The 17,030-nt window shown below is 39.9% G+C and overlaps 1 protein-coding gene across 1 annotated transcript; it reads right to left on the reverse strand.

The window, feature by feature from the left end:
• Window positions 1–866: 866 nt before the first annotated feature.
• C922_00460 (hypothetical protein) lies at window positions 867–16,822 on the reverse strand (the record flags this gene model as incomplete). Its single annotated transcript, XM_008816076.1, has 2 exons — window positions 867–7,445; window positions 7,661–16,822. 2 exons carry the CDS (start codon window positions 16,820–16,822, stop codon window positions 867–869), a joined length of 15,741 nt encoding a protein of 5,246 aa, XP_008814298.1.
• Between the last annotated feature and the right edge of the window lie 208 nt (window positions 16,823–17,030).

Consider the following 17,030-nt stretch of genomic DNA (forward strand, 5'->3'; position numbering starts at 1 on the left):
CATTTTTTTTTCCATCCCAAGTAGAACTATACATGGGTATATGCGAACATATATATATACGTTGTGTACATATTTATCGACTTTACATTTACCCGATTTTTTAAATTAAAATATTTAACAAGAAAAATTAGAAAAGAAGAAGTAAAATTTTTCTATTGCTCATTTAGCAGTTGAGTCGCTAGCAAAGTGGTTCACTTGAGAAAGTGGCCACTAGAACAGCTGCTCCCAAAATTGGGTCAAATGATTTGTTACTGTGGTTTGTGAAACGGCTGGCGGTAAATGATTTACCCACTTTTCGTACGCTTCCCACCTCACAACATGGCCAGGTTTGACCCCATCCATAACGGAAAATGTACTACCCTCTTCGAAGATCGCACGAGGGATATTTCCCACAAATGAAAAGCGAACCTGAAATATACGTTTATCCTTATTGAATCATCATATAGGAAAAGACATTCCTTTGAGCAATTAATGGGGAAGCATACAAAAAGGCTAACATATTGTTTCCGAAAAGGTAAGGGCACACATACCAACGTGTGAAAATCCCCAATTTCTTGCACTCTTTATAGTGTCATATTTGGAAGTTTCATTGTGATGAAAAAAATATGGTTACACAAATGTCCTTACAACTGACGAAAAGGTATTTGTCTTGAATATGTATAAAAAAGAAACCGAACTTTGGTGTGCGCGGGGATTCTTACAAAAACGCAGCTGTAGGCGTTGTAGTACTCTTGGCCCCAGCTAACGTGCGTTCTGAGGTGACAACAGAGTTGAAAAAAAAAAAAAAAAAAACACGCATTGGGGTCACCTCTAGGGGTAACGTCATATAAAAAGCTTATCTTCCTTTCGCTTCCCACCCCTCTTGGCTACACAACTTTGCTTCTTTCCCTATTCAGCCGCCTTAAGTCTCGATCACGTACGGAGTTCCTCACATCCGTCATAGTCGAATCAGTGGACTTGCGCTTCTTTTGGTTAGACGTTTCTCCCTTTTTGGTGGCAGAATTTTTATCGGATAACATAGAGTTAACGCAATTTAATGCCTCAGTTTTTGTTTTAATATTATTAAAGATATCATAATCGTCGTACAGGAAAATATGCTTACCGCTGGCTAATTTTATATGATAAAGGACCCATTCTCTGCTTCTGTATTCATCCATAGAATCGTTGTTACTCTTCACGGACGTGTTAACTTCAGCTGGAAGGTCATTCCCCATATCATTGGCAGTGCAGATGGTATTTTCCTTATCTACCTGAGGGGTTGCCTTCTCGACACTGTTATTATCCAAATGAATTAGCTGTGTACGTTTATTGATATCCTTACAGCTTGAGTTATAACTCAATTTTCTCGTTAAAAATTTAATATTTTCACAGTTCAAATAGTTGGTACAGTTTAACAATTTTTCATTCTTAAATAAATTTAAAAATTCTGACAAGTTTGTTTTATTTCCCTTGTTAAGGGCGTTGTCCACAAATTTGATTACACCTTCCCTCTTTTTTTTGTTCCCCTTCTTGTTGTACGCACTTAAGTTTTTAATTATGTCCTTTTCGCTCTTTTGGTAATACATGACCTTTTTACACGTCATCTGAAAGACGCTGTGCATCCTTGTGGATTGGCTGGTTGGCATAGTGGCAGATTTATTTGCTAGGAATTCTCTGAACAGCTTAAATATTCTCAAGTCTAGCGAAGCACTTGAACGGTTGCATATTAACTCTTCATTATTTGAGGCTCGTTTTAAATACGTATATTTTCTGCTAACCGGGGTGCTACTCCTAGAAGGAGTTTCCGTCACCTTCTCAGAACTTCCCCCTGAGACGGTAGAAGTCATCATCGCATTACTGGCGAATAACAAAATGATTGGATGAACCAAAATGTGTGGAGTAAAATAACACAGCACCTCGAAAATGAAACATATATGTTCGGTAATAATTTTGAAAAGAACATTAATTACTGAAATGTTGCTGCCATATACGACGGTTGCTTCTTCCAACACCTTGTAGTCGTTAAACCTTTTAATTGTCTTACCTATGTATACGTAAATTTCGAACAGGATCTTCAATATGTCGTAAATTTCGTTTAAGTGGTCCAAATGGTCGTACCCTAGATATATCCACTTATTTTCGATTTCTTCCAATTTGTTCTCCTTATCGTTGGGCATACTATTACCCGCCTCTACCGCTTTTGCCGCTTCTTCCGCTTTTACTGCTTCTGCCGTTTCTGCCACCTCATCTGGGTCATTTATGTCACTTTTGATGTCATTCAGGATGGGCCTCTCCTTATCGTTCGCGTTTTCCTTATTGAGGGAGCTCTTACATTCATTTACATTGATTTCTTCCGTCTCTTTTGTGTTGCGTCCATCCGTTTTGCTTTCTTCCGTTTTGGGTTCATCCGTTTTGCTTTCTTCCGTTTTGGGTTCATCCGTTTTGCTTTCTTCCGTTTTGGGTTCATCCGTTTTGCTTTCTTCCGTTTTGGGTTCATCCGTTTTGCTTTCTTCCGTTTTGGGTTCATCCGTTTTGCTTTCTTCCGTTTTGGGTTCATCCGTTTTGCTTTCTTCCGTTTTGGGTTCATCCGTTTTGCTTTCATCCGTTTTGCTTTCATCCGTTTTGCTTTCTTCCGTTTTGGGTTCATCCGTTTTGCTTTCTTCCGTTTTGGGTTCATCCGTTTTGCTTTCTTCCGTTTTGGGTTCATCCGTTTTACTTTCATCCGTTTTGCTTTCATCCGTTTTGCTTTCTTCCGTTTTGCTTTCTTCCGTTTTACTTTCATCCGTTTTGTGTTCATTCGTCTTTCTTTTGTCCGCGCTCTTGACTGGCGTCTCAAACGGTGCCTCTTCTTTCTTTCCTTCCTTAAATATATCTAAAACTTTTTCATCTACTAGGAATTTTCCCAAATGGGCACAGGGGAAGTCATCCGTGCGGAATGCATCATCCGCGTGGTGTGGTCCATCTACGAAGGGAGAATTCCGGCCTGTGAACCGCTTCCCCCCCGCCACATTCCCATTTTCACGCAACATTTCTTCGTAAATATTACTTAGGACATTCTTCAAAACGTTCTTACTAACTTCTAGAACAATGGTGAAATATTTGATGAAGATAAATTCACTCCTTTGGACTCTTTTGCAATACAAGCAGTAGTAGTCCTGATTGAAGGAATCATTTTGCCAAATTTTAAAATTCCCCTTGTTGATGAAAAATTTCATGTAATGAATACATTTTGTGTAATTCTTTCTCATAAAATAGTAGATGCATAGATGGTACGCTGCTTGTGAGTTGTAATTTCCGCAGTTTTTATTCTCCGCAATGAAATTTAACCCTTCGACTATATCGTTAAGGACATCTTCGTACCTAATTTCGATGTTTTTTATTACCACCTTTAATTTGTGTACATCGTAATTGAATTGGTTCATGTCTTTCTCGTCCAGCTCTCTTTCATAGGTGTCATGCGAAGGAGTAATTCCCACATGGTCCCGCTGCTCCTGTTTCGTCACCTCACCCGTGACATCCTTTCGAACGCTGTTCTGCTTAACGTGTTTTCTTCCATTTCGTCCCCCTTCGGCCAGCTCCATATCGATTTTTTCATCCTCATATTCCATGCTGTTGGATGAAGTGTGAAGCGATGGAAAACTGCAGTTATTCGAGTTTCCATTTTCGTGATAATCGGTGTAATAATTCACACACATGTAGAAATTTTGTTTTTTCTTCCTAAACGCGAGGGTGACATTTTTTGCATGTCCATTATATGTCCCTGAGTTGTTCTTGGAGTTATGTTCTAACATGTCGGCCTCGTCGAGGGGGTCACTGATCTTCCTTGAAAGGTTTGCTTCGTTTGTTTCGTTTGTTTCGTTTGCTTCGTTTGCTTCATTCCCTTCGTCGTTACTCTCATCACGGTTTATGCCACTCGGGGAGTGATCACCCAAATGAACAGCCTGTTCGCCAGTGTTCAGTTCCTCGACCATGCTGCAGCTTTTCGCAACATCTCCATTGCAGTCCCCATCAGGTGTAGAAACATAACCTTTGTCATTATTATTCACATCATACGTGTAATATTTAACACCTTCACTTAAATTTAGATCCTTCACATGGTCAAGCAAATCATCCGACAACCTTGTGTCATATTTGTAACTAAAAAGTGAAGCCAGGAAAAAGTACCGTGGATAATACAAGCAAATTTTCAATCGAGTGACCAACAATTTATACAAGGGAATGATCATTTGTGTGCTTTCCTTATCTCCATTCATAATGTAGATTGCCTCATTTCTGCACATATAATAACTGCTCGTGCTGGTGAGCGACGGTTTCAAAATCAAATTTTGCTTCTCGAAATGGTTTTCACAGCCATTTTGTTTGTTGTTACTACTGTATTGCTGTTTTCTGGGGGTTCTATCAACTCGTAACTTCTCACAATAATTTAGCTTCTTCATATGACTATCGTAAGTTTCGTTTTGATTTCTGTTCCCCTCTTGGTTCCATTCCCCTGGTTTGTTCCTTTCTTGTTCACCGGTCAGATTATACCTGTTCAGTTCTTCCTTGGGGGACAAAGCCGCGTTCTCGTGATTCGCGGAGTAGGGTTTCTGCAAGGTGCTCTTCTGAGAACTGCTTTCCTGGGAGTTATCCTGTAGTGTGAAGCTTTGCCTGGAACCGATTTGGTGAAGGTCCAAAAAGTGAAGGCTCAGAAATATTAGGCTATCCGCGTAATGACACATGGTAATTAGCATAAAGTACAGAAGAAGACGCTCATATGTATAGGAGCTGGCGGGCCATTCGGACGCATCCATCATGTCGGCCACCATGTCGCGTTCTCTTTTATTGTCATTTTTATCTTCACCGCTCTGACGGCAGCTTTGCCATAATAGTGAATTAAAAAGGAATTGAAAAATTTTTCCTAAAAATAATGATACCAAGTAAATCGATTTGTCCTCCAGCTTCTGGCATTCGGCATAATTTAGAGAATACCCTTGCGCCCTATTTGCTAAGTAAAACTTTAAGATATTGATGTAGTACTTTTTTGAAATCTTTTTGCTATTTCTTTTTTTAAAAAACTCTTTTCGCAACACATCTGCTTTGGTTAGCGAATTTATGGACACCTTGGTATCATTTCCATCGCTCAGTTCTTCTTTTTTTACTTTAATTTGGTTCCCATGGATGTCTTCCCTCGTGTGGGATCCCTTTTTCGCGTCTTTCAAGCTGTTCAAGGGGAAGATTTGGTCATGGGGGCCTTGCCCTTCACGGGGATTGCTCTTTTGGTCCTCCTGTTTCTTTTTCTTTTTTTCACTTTGGAAGGGAGCTACCTGGTTGGTTCTTTCCACATTTGCGTAGTTTTCCTCGACCTCCCTTTTTACCCTTATGGTTTTCGCACCAACAATTTGGTTTTCCCCGTTTTTCAAAATTCCCGCTACATGATTGCCCCTGGGGGGTTCCTCCCGATTAGCTTCTACATCTCCCCGCATTGAGCGTGCCTCCCCGGAGAGTAACTTCTTCTTCTTATTCATTTCGTTTTTACTTCTCCCTTTAACACCGTGTAAATGCTTCTCTTTTTCACCGATTGTTCTTTTTCTATTGGAAGTTTCGTCGTTCCGGCACGGCAAGCCGCCACACCTCAGTAGCGACTCTGGCGAGTGTTGTTCCCCTTCACGGACATGCTCCAAAATTTGGGAGGTACCGAATTGTTTGTTCATCGATTGGGGTGCACCAAAGTTGGCATATCTTTCTTTTTTTGTTTTTTTGGACAGCTCCCCGCTAGAATGAGGCCTCTTCACGGTACACTCTATGTTGAGGAAGGACAAGATGTCGCTGTTAAAAAGGTCCCGCTTCAGGTAGACATTTTTTAAGTAAACACACAATTTCAAATTTTTCTTCACCGCGTGGAAATTATAAAAGGAATACTTATGTCTTAGGGAATCCAGGAAGGCTTTATTTCTTTCTTCAAATGTGTAAAAGAGAGAGTACTTAACGTAGGAAGAAATGAAAAAGTTCAGATTGTTGAAGAGATTCTTCGCATTTAGGATGTTAATTTTGGACTTGACACAATTGGTTAATATTTTAAAAAATAAAAGATGTATAAATCTGTTTTGCGAATTTGACAACACCAGGTGGTAGTTATTAATCTCTTGGTATGCGCTCTGTGTTTGGCTAGTCCCCTTAAGTGTGTGATTCTCATCGTTGTACTTTCCGTCTGGTGCAATTATTTCGTCATTTGTCCCGTCACGTTCTTCCGCTTCGGTGCCTATCCCCTCTCCAGGTGATCCCCCTTGGACTGCGGCGGAAACGGGGATTTCCCCTAGCAGTGGATATTTGGAGAGAAGGCTGCCTCTGTTTAGTAGGCTGTTCTCCAAACACCTGTCAGTAGCCTTAAGCTCCGTAACGAGCAAGCTGTTATTATATGATTCCTCATGAATGCTCAAGAATAAATCAATAAAATGATGAGAAAATTCATCTTTCCCTCTATAATGATAAAGGAAATATTTATAATAAACGTAAAGCAAAAAATTCAACAAAATGTCCGTATGTTTCAGCACATTTCGGAGGTACAAAAATTTCAAAAAGGAATAAATTCGGTACAATTTTGTATTGTACAAGACATTATTAACAGATTTGGAGGTAATATTTAATAATATATATTCTGGGAGGAGAAATTCAGAAAAGTATTTATCTTCTAAAAATTTGTACAAATGAAAATATTGCTGAAATGTGTAGTAGTACAGAAGTACATTTTTGTTGTTATAGAAGGAGGCCTTCAATCCAATGTTTAATTTGTCCATAATTTTTGATATATTAAAATTGTATTGTTTATTGTAATCATACTTTACTTCGCTCAGAATGTGAATGAACGAGGAATAGAACATGTTGCTAAAATGATGGTACTGCTTTTTATTTAGCACTTTTATTAGTTCCAGGTAGTTAATGTTTTTTTTGTTTAGAAGGCTGAATAGCCGGTTTCTGTACGCCCTGTACACGTTTTTGAAGTGGTACGGGTTATTGTTCAGAACAATTCTGATTTTTTCCTCACCTGTGCCGATTAATTTCTTCATCTCTCCTATGCCTTTACCAGCTTGCTCTGTCTGATTATCGCAGGACGTAATTTTTCTTCTTTTTCCTCTTATTCCGCTTCTACTTCTCCTGCTCCTCCTTACGGTCAAAAGTAGATAATTTTTCTCCACGTATTCATCAAACTTTCTCTTCATTTCTTTTTTTATCTTGTACGGGTTTATCTCATTAATCTCTTTTATGTAACAATCCAAGTTCTCAATTTCGAACTCCCCCTCGTAGTACTCCAGGTACACATTCTTTATGTACTCATAAAAGCAGACATAGTAGTAGTCGTCATTCAGGAACAGGTCGTTCAGATAATCCAAGTAGACGTTATACGTCAGGGGGTCCGTGTAATATGCGCTTATCTCATCGTCCAGGGAGATCATCCGTTCGAACACTTTCACGAAGGACATCATGAACTCCTGAAGGGGGGAGGCAGAAACGAAAAGCGGTAAAAAGAGAAGGGGTAAAAAGAGAGGCGATATAGAGAAAATCGGTAAAGAGAAAATCGATAAAAAGAGTTGTCCTGTCCATCGGCATATACGACAAGCCGATCAGGTAAAACAAAAAGCTGACTGGGCAGATATGTGCCAATGGGGGCGCGCCCAACTGACGTTGCCCTTTTCGCGAAGCTTACCTTGCCCTCGCTTTTGGACCTCTTAAAATTTATCAAAAACTGCAGAACGTTGTAGTCGTTAAACGTGTAGTACACATTGCGCGCGGCGTAGTTCAAATACGCGTAGTCACTTCTGGGTAAAGCGACACTGACACTCCTCCCGTTGGATACCCAAAAAAACTGGTTCATATAGGTGTTATAATCAACCAACTTCTTCACATCTAGGCATATGCTCTGCATGTACTTGTGAATGTACAGCGAGAGGAACAATTCCACCGCCTTTATGTCACTCATTTTCATGCTAAATATGTCAAGCGTGTAATTTGTTGTTCTTATTTTCTTTCCGCATGATTCGTTTTCACTCTTCTCCTTTGAAAATATGTCGAAGGGATAGACAGGCTTCAAAAATAGGAAACTGTTAAACAAGAAGGAGAAGCAAATGTTAATAAGGCTATTAATGCCGTGGTGGTTTCGGTAGATTTTGTTATACACATTAATGTGTTTTATGTCTAGATAGGGGCTTATGATGTCGTATACAAGTTTGCTGAGAATTTTTCTTTCGTTCCTTCGGTGCGCCTTCAAGTGGGTGATCTGTTTTTCAAGATGTCCTTCAAGAAGTTTCTCAAGAGGTTTTCCAACATGTTTGCTAATATGTCTGTCAAGATGTTTTCCAACTAGTTTTCGAACAGGTTTATCATTCCTGGGGGGTATCCTTTCATGTGTCTGAAAAATGCCATAGGAATCCTCACCCGGGTGAATACAATACTTGGGGTGGCTATCGCCCTTGTCCTTCCAGTTATTAGTAACACTTCCCCTCAGCACAGTATCATTTGTGCATTCTTCCTTGGAGAACAAGTTAAAAAAGAGGCCTCCCTTTACCTCTTCCATGCTGTAGGAAGAGGAAAACCTCTGATTGGAGATGTTTCTCCTGAAGAGGATATTTTTCTCCTCACTGTTTTTTCCCTTTAGTATTTTCCCGCCTCCCTTCTTCCACCTGGACAAGTAGTACAGCACACAGGCAACGATACAGTTAAAAGACGATTTGGAACTCTCTCTAATGTAACGAATCGTCCTCTTGACATTATTTAAAATGAATTCATAATACAAATTGTCGTGATTAAAATGGTGAATGTTGAGTAGACTCCTTTCTAAATGGATCGAAATGTCCGTGTTAAAATTCGTTAGCAAAATGTTCAAAGAGAAATAAAATAAATTCAAGGAACACTTGTTCGTGTTGTACAGTTCATTTTTGTCCATGTTAAAATGGTTAATATATTCCTCTGGAAGAATGTACTTAAATAGGGTATGATAAATCAGTTCCTTCTTAATTTGCGCGAAGTCATCCATTATGTTATTCTCCTTGCACAGCTTCGTTAGCTTCGAAAATACGTCGTTCATTTCTAGTACGTTCCTATTTTTGCAGTTGTTAAAAAGGTCCACAAAGAACATACTATTTTGTAATAAATTTTCCATTAAATTGCAAAATATAAATATGTACTTGTTCTTCTTCATTTTGTTCCTCTTATTGAGTTTCTTTTTGGACATTAATAGAACGTTCATGGAGCTGAACTTCAGCAGAGTTTGCAGATAAATTTGGTACCCTCTGGTGCTTTCCTTTTCCTTTTGGCCGATGCGGAACTTCCCAACGTTATGGCCACTTGTGTGATTTCCTATACTAGCACTTCTACACTTTTTGCTGGCTGATCTGTCTTCTGATAAATGGTGCTGCCTCGGGCGGTGATCCCCTTCTTTATTTGCCATTCCGATGTGCATACCATGTTCATCCCTGACACATGGTACGCTCTTACCACGCTTCGCGATACCAATCATACCTTTCGTCTGACCTAGCTTTGGCCTAATAAATTCTCTTTTATCTAGCCTCACAGTGGGATTAAAATGCAAGTATGTTTTCAACACGGACGAAAGTAGCAAAATGATGCTGCTCGAGATGTGCAAAAATAGATAGTACGTGTTGTATATATCGTTGTTCATGAAAAAATCTTGGTTCTTTTTTAAATGCAAAATGTTGTAATTTTCGATGTGCAAAATTGATATAAGTATGAAGATAATATGCGCATAGGTTCGACTGATCGTCGTGTAAATCTTATTCTGACTCTTGTTTATCACGGAAATGTATTTAAAATAGCACAGATTGTTTATTTTTCTCTTCAATTTTTTTTTTATTTTTTTTAATTTTCCATAGCTCTGTAAAATGCGTTGCTTTGGGCTGCCGTGCTTGAATTGGCTCATCTGAAACTTCCCCCCCATGGCCTTCATAACGATTTTGCTCTTACTCGATGCGCACCTGTCGGCGGCGGCGATGGTTTCTACCTGCGACTCGGCGTGAATTGCTGAGAGGGGATCCGAAGAGTACCCCCCGCGGTGACCCTTCTCCTCCCAACTGAACGTGCCGCCGAACGAGCTGCTGAACGTACTGCCCAACACGATCCCTACTCCTTTCGTCCCCTTTCCGTTACACATTTCACCCATTCGGCGTTCCAATTTGTTCATGCCAATTTCCCCCCCCAAAGGGTTGACAAAATATCGATTCATCCTCTTCCCAATTATGTTTTCCAAAATGCTATTTTTTATTTTGAGTTTCCCACTTACGGCAACTTTTTTCTTCACCTCCTTTACAATTTTGTAAATGATTCCTTTTCCAAAGCGCACTCCGCCTACTGACTGTAACACTCCTTTGTTCCTCACGTTCTTCCTTTTTTCCCGCTCAATGGTTTTTTGTACTTGTTCATAATTGTGGAGTCGCGTGGCATTCCTATATGTGCTTCTCGCTGAGATGATCTGCGTGCCCCATTTACACCTCCCTCTCCTTATGCGCTTCCTGTCCATCTCCACGTGGACGTCAATTTTCACCAACATATTAACGAGCACATGGAAAGAAGTAAAAATGGTGTTCAAAAATCGGTAGGAACACCCATATCGGAAATTTACAAAATTGAAAACGTTCAGCATATGCCAAATGGGCTGATCATCGTAAGAAAAAATATTCTTCTGAATCGCCAAAATTTTGGACAATTTATTTGTGTGACATTCCGAAAAGCAATTCAGACGCAAATAAAAAAGAGAGAAAACGCAGCTGTACACATTCATCATTTTGTTGATTATGACAAAGCGAGGGTCCTGTTCCTTGTCATATTGTTTGATAAACTCCATGCAGTGATTTAAAAATTCGATAATAATATTTTGCAGCTCGAAATCAAGAGACAACATGCAAAGTCTTGTGTCAAACAGGGAATGGAGATAATCAATGCTTTGGCTGAAATTTTCATCCCGATCTTTCGCCTTTTTGTACAAACTTAGGATGCTATTTTGTTTCAGTTCTTTGCAAATGCATTTCTTTATATACCTGTACGTGTGTACCAGGAAGATGAATTGTTTTTTTTCTTTATTCATCTTTTCCCTCTGGTACCCTCCTCTGTTTAACTTGGCAAAGTTGATTAGTATGTTCAGTACGTTATTCTGGTCTACGTCCCTAATGCCATGACAAGCTACTTGTCTTCGCCATCCCTTTCCTATATAATTTTTATACACACTGTAAATCCTCCTAACGTAGTTATCTTCTCTTAGGACCTTAAAAAAGGAAGGCTTCAAAAAGATGTTCTTACTGTACAAACTGTGGTTAATTTCGTCAAACACGTAATCGAAACTGCTGCTTATTGGTATTTTCTTTATTTTTAAAATGGTGTAAAGATCATTACAGTATCCCACAATCCGCTGGGCGATCTTCCACACAATTCTTCTGAACATGTCATTTTCGTGTAATTGCAAGTTTAGTATAAAAAAGCACTTATGGTAGCATTTCAAAAATGAAGAAAAGGCTATGTCAATATTTTGATCCAACTTTGTAAATACATTTTTAAATTTCTTCATATTGCTCATGGATGAATTGTGGGTTGTACTTTTTCTTTTTCTGGGTTGTCCTTTTTTCGATACTAACTCGTTTCGCCATTCCTTCTCATTCACAAATGGATCCTTCTTATTGCCTTGGTTTTCTCTGTTTTCTCCAAATGACTCTTTGCATGTTCGACCTCTTTCTTGTGGTTCCTCTTCCTCAGCATCTCCCTGATTATCCAATATGCCATCCTCTTCACTACTACTTTGTTTCTCTTCCTCCCCAGGAATATCTCCCTGTTTTTCATTCGCTTGACCACTGTGTCGGTGTCCCTTCTGCTCCTCATGTTTGTATGGTCGTTTCCTGAGAAGTTCTTCTTCCATGACATTCTCTTCACCCATTTCTTTGTGCCCTTGATGTGCTTCGCCCGTCCTGTCTCCGTTCACTTTTGGTCCACTCCTCCTCGGCTTCTCATAAATCGAGTGCATCCGCTCCAGATCCGCATTTACTTTACAAAAATTGCCAGTTTCGCTTTTAACCAAATAGTTTATGTCATAATTATGCAAAAAAAAAGTTACGTTTCTAAAATAATATTTCGAGTTCAGATAAAGGAAGTGCAGAAATAAAAACACCACGCGCCGTCTCACCACCCTAGCCTCTTCATCATAACTGTACTTAATTAGGAGGCAATTTAATATACTAAAAGTGTCATTAATCATAGATTCTAAATTTACTTTATCGTATGAGTGCTTCCTTTTCAACTTATTAAGATAAGACTTGTGCAACAATTTCAGCATGTACAAATGGCAGTGAATCACATTTAGATAATTATCCAACATGAAGTGGGTGGTAAAATCTTGGTGCATTACATTTTTCCCATTCATGGAGTGCACTATTTTCTCGGAGTCCTTTTCAATGTCGTGATAGAAGTAGATGAAGGGGTCGCACTTAATACTTGCCAGGTAAAAATGGTAAAGCCGCAAAAAAGTGACGTACTCGTGCAAATTCTTTTTATTAATTATGCCGTTGCTTGTGAAGAAGAAAAATATTTTAAACAGGGCCCTTCTTATGGTGCACTCAGCAGCGCGCTCACCACTGTCCCTGAGATCGCTACTGACGCTAGAGTCGCCGCCACCCCCCCCATCACAGTAGTAATAAAAGAGCATCAGGACAACCTCTTCCACCTTGGCCCTACCTTCGTCATTACTCGCACTTGACACATTCATGTGTTCGTAAAACTTTTCCACGTCCAAAATTTCCCTGTCTTCCTTACCCATTTCGAGGTACATCTTTTCCATTTCGCACTTGTATGTGTGCGTCATGTAGCTTATGCTACTATCCCTGGATTCGCCATGCTGGCTACGGCTCGACATGCTCAAGAAGTCAAGAAAAATTGGTTTATTCCTATCTGTCGTATCACTCGTGTTGCTTGTGCCACTCTTCACGTGGCCCTCCTTCACGTCGTCTTCATTCGCGCCACTCTCATTGACCACGCCGCTGACATTGTTCTTTAAAGACAAACACGAGTTCGTCCCGGCGCCACTTGCTTGCGCACTTCTGTGTCGTTCGCCAGGCAACATCTCATTGATTCTGTCCACCAGGAGTTCCTCCTTCTTCTGATTTGTGTACGAATTGGTATCGCTGTTATTAACAGTGGTGGTCGAACTGAATTTGACGTTAATGTAGGCATCATTCTGTTCTTTCAAGTCAGCCTCTTTTCTTTTATCTTTAGAAAGGAGAGGCAAAGAATTAAGGCTCTGTTGTGGGTACTTTGTACGCATAATATGTCTTGACAATGTTTTAGGGTCACCCTTGACGGTGTCCTTAATGCGGGGATTAAAAAGGTGCCTGAGAAGGTCCTTAAAAAGGGCCCCGCTATGAGTGTCGTCATAAATGGCATAATAATTCTGATAAGAGTACTTCATTTTGTGAATTTTCTTCTTCAAATAATCCTTCTGTTTTATCTCTTCCAACAACAAAATGTCGATAATAAAATGAGAAATATTAAAAAAATTACTCCCATTAATATGATCGAATTTATCTATGGCATACATATTTTCATATAAATAATAAATATGCCTTATGCTGTCATTTCGTTTGATGCTTTTTAAAATTTTTGCATAATTTTTTATGAGAAATAATTCGTCCATGTCATCAATGAACTTGTCGCCAATGTTGTACAGGATAGAATTGTTGTACGAACTTAATTTTTTTACCTTATCTCTGATTCTTTTTTTATTTATTTTCTTAATACTTAGGATGATCACTTCTTCGATCTCCTTTTTTTCCTTTTGATACTTCCCTCCGCGCGCATGGTTGTGGATACTCCTAATCTGACTGTACAGATTGACAAAGCGGGACAAGTGGAAGGGGTTTCTGTTTTGTCTCTCCACTTGATTTCTTTGCTCATATTGGAGCTCCTTTTTGTGTCCCCCTTTCTCCACACAATTCATTTCTAAAATGTGCACCGTCTCTTCTTCGTAATTACGTAGGCTATGAGGCGCGTCGCCCCTTTCCTGCTGCTTCACCGAGTGGCCTCTTCCTCCTGCAACAGGAATGAGAAGGCTGCCTTTCCTGGAGCCTTCTCTACTTACTTTCCCTTTATCCAACATCTTCAAATTTGAGTTATCCTCATGGGGGCGAATTCCCCTCGTGCAGCATTCTGTCTCTTCCCGAGTGGGAGTCCCCTTATCATTCGTGAGCATTCGCTTCCTCACTCCTCCCTGTCGAGATGCACGTGCGTTGGACGCCCCCTTACTACGCGTGTCTTGATCAACAAATTTCATCAAAAAATCGTGCTTGTTTTTTTTACATATTTCATATAAATCATGAAACAAATCAGCAATTCTTTTTCTTTTTATAATTTGTTTCACTTTTTTTTTCTTGTTTTTCAAGTGGTAAATGTGATAGTATTCCCTTATCAAACGGGACTGGTACTCTTTGCATGCACTCTTTACCTTGTTAAGAACGGATCCATTGAGGTATTCATTTGAAAAGAGTTTATCGAAGAGGGCACTGAGTCTTCTTGCTTTGGCTCTCCGTTCTTTGGCCTTCCGTGCTTTGGTTTTTTTGTCTTTATCCCTTTTTTGGTTGACGCTTTTGGCCTTATCCCTTTTGGTCTTGCCCCCTTTGATATTCTCCCTTCTCGGCTTCTCCCGTGTGACCGTGACACCTTGGATCTGCCCCTCTTCCACTTCTCCTTTTTCCATTGCGTCCTTCACCGCTTTAACCCCTCTCGTCCTACCCCTATGCAACTTCCCCTTCTGCGCTTCCTCCCTTATGTTGCCAGGCTTCGCTTTGTCCAGCAGTACACCCCCCTTTGCACCACATCCGACGTTGTCACTTATGCCTTCCCTCTCTTCAACATTGCAGTAATCAAAAGTGCACATTTTATTATCCTTCGCCCGGAGAAAAATATCGCTGCCGACTCCAACACCATTTTCACAAGAACCAGAAAGAGGATTCTCCTCATTAATCTTTCTCCTTTTATGTTGCAATAAATCATTTTCATTTGGTGGCATAAGGTTAACACCTCTACACTCGTTCGAATTAGATAACGTCTTGGGACTTTCCTGATCGATCCTTTCATCTGTACTCCTTCGCATACATTTTAGGATGCTCTTCTGTTGCGACATTCGCTTGCAGACGAAACTGTTTGCAAAAATTGGAGAGGTGTTGTTCTTCAGGACGATCCGCTGGTTATTCGAAAAACTGATGGGCGAGTTCATCGCAGCGATGTGGATAGAATGGCATGGTAAGAAGCGGGGCGTGTTGGGGGGGAAATTGCAGGACGAATGTTTGTTCAAAAATTGGGGGGAGGCGTTGTTCACAAAGTTGCCTTGGCTGCTTCTTAGTATGTTGTCTTCGCTACTTCTTACTATGTTTCCTACGATACTTCTCATTATGTTGTCTTCGTTGCATCTCATCATGCTCTTTGGCAAACCAAAAAAAGCGTTTCCTCTCGTGGTGTTGTTAAAAAAATTGCTAGAGGAACTCCTCGGAATATCCCTCGTAGGTTGAGAGATGGAATTCACGGGAGAACTGCTAATGATGCTGCCAGGCCATTTTTTCAAAATGTTGTGGGAAGAACTCTTTAAGATACTACCCGAGGTGCTTTTTAATAAACTGCTGGATTTGCTTTTAACAATTGGGGAGGGAAAATTTTTTAAGGAGCTGTTTACGCGATTTTTAAATAATATGTTCTTCAAATTGTTGCAATAATTGCTGGTCTGGTTGCTTCTCTCATTTGATACGTTCACCAAGTTATGGTCCGATAGAACTTTTTTGCTTTGTCTATCTTCTTTCAGCTGAATGTTGGGGGTGCTTCTCCCAGTGGGCGTCCTTTTCTCCTCAGGCAGAGCGACGTTTTTCTTCTGAGGCATAGTTGCCATTTTTTTCTCATCAAGCAAAGCGGCTTCTCCCTGCAGCTTCGCCAAGGCGTCACTTTTCCTTAAGACGAAATTTCGCATATCAACAGTGTCGTCATAAATAGGAAACGTCTCTGTGTTGTTCGAGTCAAAATAGACGTCCTCTTCACCCTTCTGGTTTTTGCCTTTCCCCCCTTTGGCACCACCATCCACCTTGTGCTTTTCCCTTTTAAGTGTGCACACTTTCGATTCCACAAGGGAAAAGAACTCCTTCGTCTTGGAGTCTTCCCCTTGGAAGTCCTTCGCTTCTCGCCCCGATGCTTCACTCTTCGCATCGGACGAAGATGCCAAATCGGTATCGCTGTCCAAAAAAATATTCTCAAATGAGGAATTAGAAAAAAGCCTATTCTGCTCGTCTACCTTCTTCGTCTGTTCCTTCACGCCTAAGGGGAAATGTCGCCTGAGTATGCCCACAGTATTTTCATAAATCATTGGATTGAAGTATCTACTGCCTTTTTCATTATACAGCATCGAACAATGAAATGACGTTTTGGCACTCAAGTAGTAACTGATGTCATTGCTCTGCAAGAAATATCTTATAAACGAAACCCCAGCATTGTAACAGATTTCTACCTTATACCCATCGGAGACTTTGTTCAAATATTTGGACATCAAAATATACGTAAGGGAGCTGTACTTATAATTTTCTAATTGAAAATAAACATTTCCTATTATCTTTAAGAATTCAATTTTTCCTACATAATCTTTTTCTTCTAATTTTTCCATATTTTCTAATCCGTAATTTAAGCATTCCTCCAACTTGAACTCTTTGTACAGCTTCTGCAGGTGTAGAATGTACTTGTTTGTTTTTCCCTTTTCTTCCCAGGCTTCACATTTTTTGTCTTCCCTATTTTTTGCTTCCACATATTTGGATAGTAACATTTGTACGTATTTATCATCCACCATTTTGTGTGAATTTTTTCTGTGCTTCCAATTTTGCTTATTAGTAAGTTTGTTTCTCTCACATTTTTTGTTCCCATTTCTTTGGGCATCATTTTGACATCTATACGTTGGCATCTGTCCGTTGGCTTCTCTCGAGGCAAGGACAAACTGTGTGTGCTTCTGTAATGTCACAATTTTGGTTCTGCGCACGTAATGTTTGTGCAAAGAAAGG

Source organism: Plasmodium inui (assembly GCF_000524495.1).
Source record: "Plasmodium inui San Antonio 1 unplaced genomic scaffold supercont1.2, whole genome shotgun sequence".
Lineage (NCBI taxonomy): Eukaryota > Apicomplexa > Aconoidasida > Haemosporida > Plasmodiidae > Plasmodium > Plasmodium inui.